The sequence below is a fragment of the Camelina sativa genome, chromosome 16 (assembly GCF_000633955.1).
Source record: "Camelina sativa cultivar DH55 chromosome 16, Cs, whole genome shotgun sequence".
Lineage (NCBI taxonomy): Eukaryota > Viridiplantae > Streptophyta > Magnoliopsida > Brassicales > Brassicaceae > Camelina > Camelina sativa.
Window position 1 is genome coordinate 12,007,722 of NC_025700.1, and position 3,768 is coordinate 12,011,489.

Sequence of the window (3,768 nt, forward strand, 5' to 3'; positions counted from 1 at the left end):
TCGAATTGACTCAAGTCTTGTTACTAGTTCAAAGGTTTCTTCAAAATCTACACCTTCGATCTGCGTATACCCTTGTGCAACCAATCTTGCTTTATTGCAAACCACAACACCACTCTCATCAATTTTGTTCTTGAAATTCCACTTAGTACCAATGATATTCACATCTATTGGTCTACGAACCAGTTCCCAAACATCATTACGCTCAAACTGTTCCAGTTCTTCTTCCATGGCCATAATCAAAAAGTTATCTTGAACAGCTTCTATGTGATCCTTTGGTTCGATCATTGACACAAAACACTCATAGAAAACGGTTTCTAGAGTTGTAAAGTAACTTGTCATCTTATTAAAGTCAATCTGAACTCCTCAAGTCTTCATTTTCTCATTCAAGTCTCCTATGACATCAGATGCAGAATGATTCTTATGAACTTGTTTTACTTCTTCAGGTTTTGTAACAGTAATGTCCAACTCAGAACCTTCATTGTGTGCTTTAGTGATACTTACTAGTTCTGAATCGCTATTTGAATCATCATCTTGTACAACTACATACTTCTTTTCAGCTAAGCTTTCCACCTGCATTGGTCCCATCAAATCCATGTGAATCAGATCCAGACTGACTTTGGCTGAACGTCTGGAACCTTTTTGTGCTGAATCTTGACTTGCTTTTCCTGATTACAAAGTCCACACACCATATTGTCTTCACCTTTAAGCTTAGGTACCCCTCGAATTATCTCTTTATTCACAAGAGTAGTAAGATTTCTTGTATTCATATGACCAAGTCGTTGATGCCAGAGATCTGTACTCCCTTGAGCATTGTAGCATTTGATTGTATGTTTCTCCCACATGTAACAATTATTTCCAGATCTCACACCATATAACTTGACATTACCTGATTCATCCAATGCTTTGCAATCAACCTTTGTGAATAAGACTGACAATCCTTCGTCACAGAGTTGACTAATACTTATCAAATTGGCATGCAATCCTTGAACTAGATAGAAATTCACAAGCTGTGGAAGCTCTGTATCACATGTTGAACCTTTGCCTTGTATGAACCCATGATTTCCATCTCCAAAAGTTATTGTACCTCCTTTCAATTTCTTAATATTCTGTAGCTTACTCTTGGTTCCAGTCACATATCTTAAGCAACCGCTATCGAAAATCCAAGGCTCCACGTCTTCTTGTTTTTCAGTAATCATGGCCAGATTGCATCTAAATCCTGATCCAGAAGCTACAATTGATCCTGATTGATATAGGTCAGATTTTTTCATCCAAACTTGTCTTCTAACTCCATTCCAGAAGAATCTTCCTTGACGCTTTAAGGTACAGACCTTTTGCCAAAATTTATAACAAAATCGTTTGTAGTGACCAATTTTCCACAAAAATAACAGCTCACAGATCCATTAGAAACACCCGTAGATGTCTCCTTCTCAGATTGATACGCTCCAGCAGATACAAATTTGGTTTTCTGTGATTTAGCTTCCTTGTTCTCATTATAGCCTAATCCTCTATGAGTCTTCTCAGTTCTCCCATAGCTCAAAATATTGTCAAGTTGCTTCGTGCCTGCAAACATATGAATCTTCCTATAATGTTGATCTAATTCAGATTGTAGTTCTGCAGATTTTTTCTTTCCTCTAAGTAGCTCTTCTTCAAGATTGTCTGCTTTTGCCGATAAAACCAACTTCTCTTTCAACAGATCTAGCGAATCTTTAGCAATCTTTTTCTCATCCATCAATTCATCTTGCAAAGACATAACAAGTGCTTCTAGACGAAGTTTTTCTTTTATCAATCCTTGATTTTCCTTTCCAAGAGTAATAAGTGTGTTTCGCACTTCTTTGTAACTCTGAACAATGTTAAGGACTTCTTCTCCTTCTGAGTCTGAATCAATTACCTCTTCCCCATTCTCAAATTCAGTGATTCCCACCATAACCACTAAATTAAGGAGCTCTTCTTCACCGCTGCTGTCACTATCTGAATCATCCTCAAAGCTAATCATAGACTTTTCTTTCTTAGCTTTAGGGTTACTAACACACTCATCATGTGTGTGTCCAGTACCCCTGCAAATTGTGCACTTGGCATCTCGCAACTTGATTGTTGGGCACTCTCGGATAAAATGACCATATCCCTTACATTCATCACACTGCATATCATCCTTTTTGTCCTCACTTGTGATTTTGAACGAGTTATCCTTCCTTTGATCTTGATCTATTCTTCTTAAAGCTCGATCAAATATTCTTACCAATAGGCCCACAACATCTTCTTCTTCTCCTTGATCAGTTATGTCTTTGCTAACTGCTATAGCTATTCCTTTTGGTGTCTTAATTCCATTAAGTTCCATCCCGTGTGCCTGTAGCATTCCGATCACTTCACCATAACTGAGATTTTCTAAGTCATAAGAGACAGTTAAGGCTGTCTTGTATCCCATGAATCTTGATGGAAGACATCTTAAAAACTTTCTGACTAACTTCTGATCCTTATAAGTTTTCCCAAGAGTTAAGGCTTCTTGTGCTATAGCACTAAACTTTGATCTAAAGTCTAAAATCGATTCATGCTCCTCCATCCTTAGATTCTCAAAGCTAGAGGCCAACATATCCTTTCTTGAACTCTGCACTTTTGTTGTACCTTCATAATGAATTTGAAAGATATCCCATGCTTCTTTAGCAGTTTCACATCCTTGAATCAATTCGAACTGTTTTCTCCCAACAATGCAATGAATAGCGCTTAACGCTCTTGAGTTGTACTTTGATCTCTTTTGTTCTTCATCGGTCCAGTCAGCCTCGAGTTTGGGAATTCGCTTGCCTGATTCATCTTTGATCATCGGTTCCTCCCACTTTTCCAAAACAGTCTTCCAAGCAAGACGATCAATACCTCTTATGATGGATTTGATCCTTGACTTCCAAAGCCCATAGTTTCCATCATCCAAGACTACTTTGTTGTTGTTGATCAGATCTCCGTAGCTCTCCATCTTGTCCGTAGGATCTCACCTATAGTAATCCGAACAAGTGTTGCTCTGATGATACCAATTGAAAGTGTGAGAACTTATGATTGATAGAAAATCTGTTTACAAGTTTGTTCTAAACAATTTTCTAACCTCTCAAAACTCTCTTAAAGAAACTTCTCGCTTTCTCTAAGTTCTTAGTTCTTTTTTCTAAAGACTAAAACTTAGTAGTTAGATTAACTTTCTCTTGTTTGTGCTAAAGCTCAACCTTGCCTTAGCACCCCTATTTATAGATCTAGGTATTGGCTATTTAATTAGCTAGCTACCTAATCTAATTCTAAAAGGAATTGGACAATTTCATTTTTTCTTTACGGATTAGGAAATTATCATTTTTCCTCATGTTTACATTTCCATTGTAAACATGAAACTCTCGTATCTTCTATATGCTTCTAGCACCTTCTAAGTCCTTCTGGAGTAGTTCAAAACCATCTTCAAATGTTGCATCTTCACAAACTACTCATTCCTTAAGCTTAAAAAAGAAATACATGCTAGTAGTTGGCTAGTTTATATAAGGTAATCAACATTATAAAAGTAGAAGAGAAAACATAAAATTTCTAAAATCAAAATATTGAATCTTTTTAATTTGATAGATATACGTACCTATAGGCTACAACCTAGTTTATGGAAGTTTTGTATCTCACTCCTTTATCTCTACATTTACCGTGGTTTATTTTTTTTAAGCCGTCGTCATATTTTCCTTCGTTATAAAAGAGAACTCTGCAAATCAATATTTGTCAACTAGACCAAAACACCGCAGAGATGCAAAGTAGAGA

At 36.7% G+C, this 3,768-nt stretch overlaps 1 protein-coding gene across 1 annotated transcript; it reads right to left on the reverse strand.

The window, feature by feature from the left end:
* Positions 364-2,962, reverse strand: LOC104753587. The gene is made up of 3 exons (XM_010475819.1): positions 1,394-2,962; positions 687-1,328; positions 364-570 (listed from the first exon to the last, which is right to left on the reverse strand). Exons 1-3 carry the CDS (start codon positions 2,960-2,962, stop codon positions 364-366), a joined length of 2,418 nt encoding a protein of 805 aa, XP_010474121.1.

Bases quoted from the DNA above. Each gene is read 5' to 3' on its own strand.
- LOC104753587 (XM_010475819.1), bottom strand. From the start codon at position 2,962: ATGGAGAGCTACGGAGATCTGATCAACAACAACAAAGTAGTCTTGGAT. The intron at 1,329-1,393 runs GTGAGCTGTTAT...TTTTGGCAAAAG, and splicing joins CGGGTGTTTCTAATGGATCT to GTCTGTACCTTAAAGCGTCA. The intron at 571-686 runs GTGTGTGGACTT...GGACCAATGCAG, and splicing joins TTAAAGGTGAAGACAATATG to GTGGAAAGCTTAGCTGAAAA.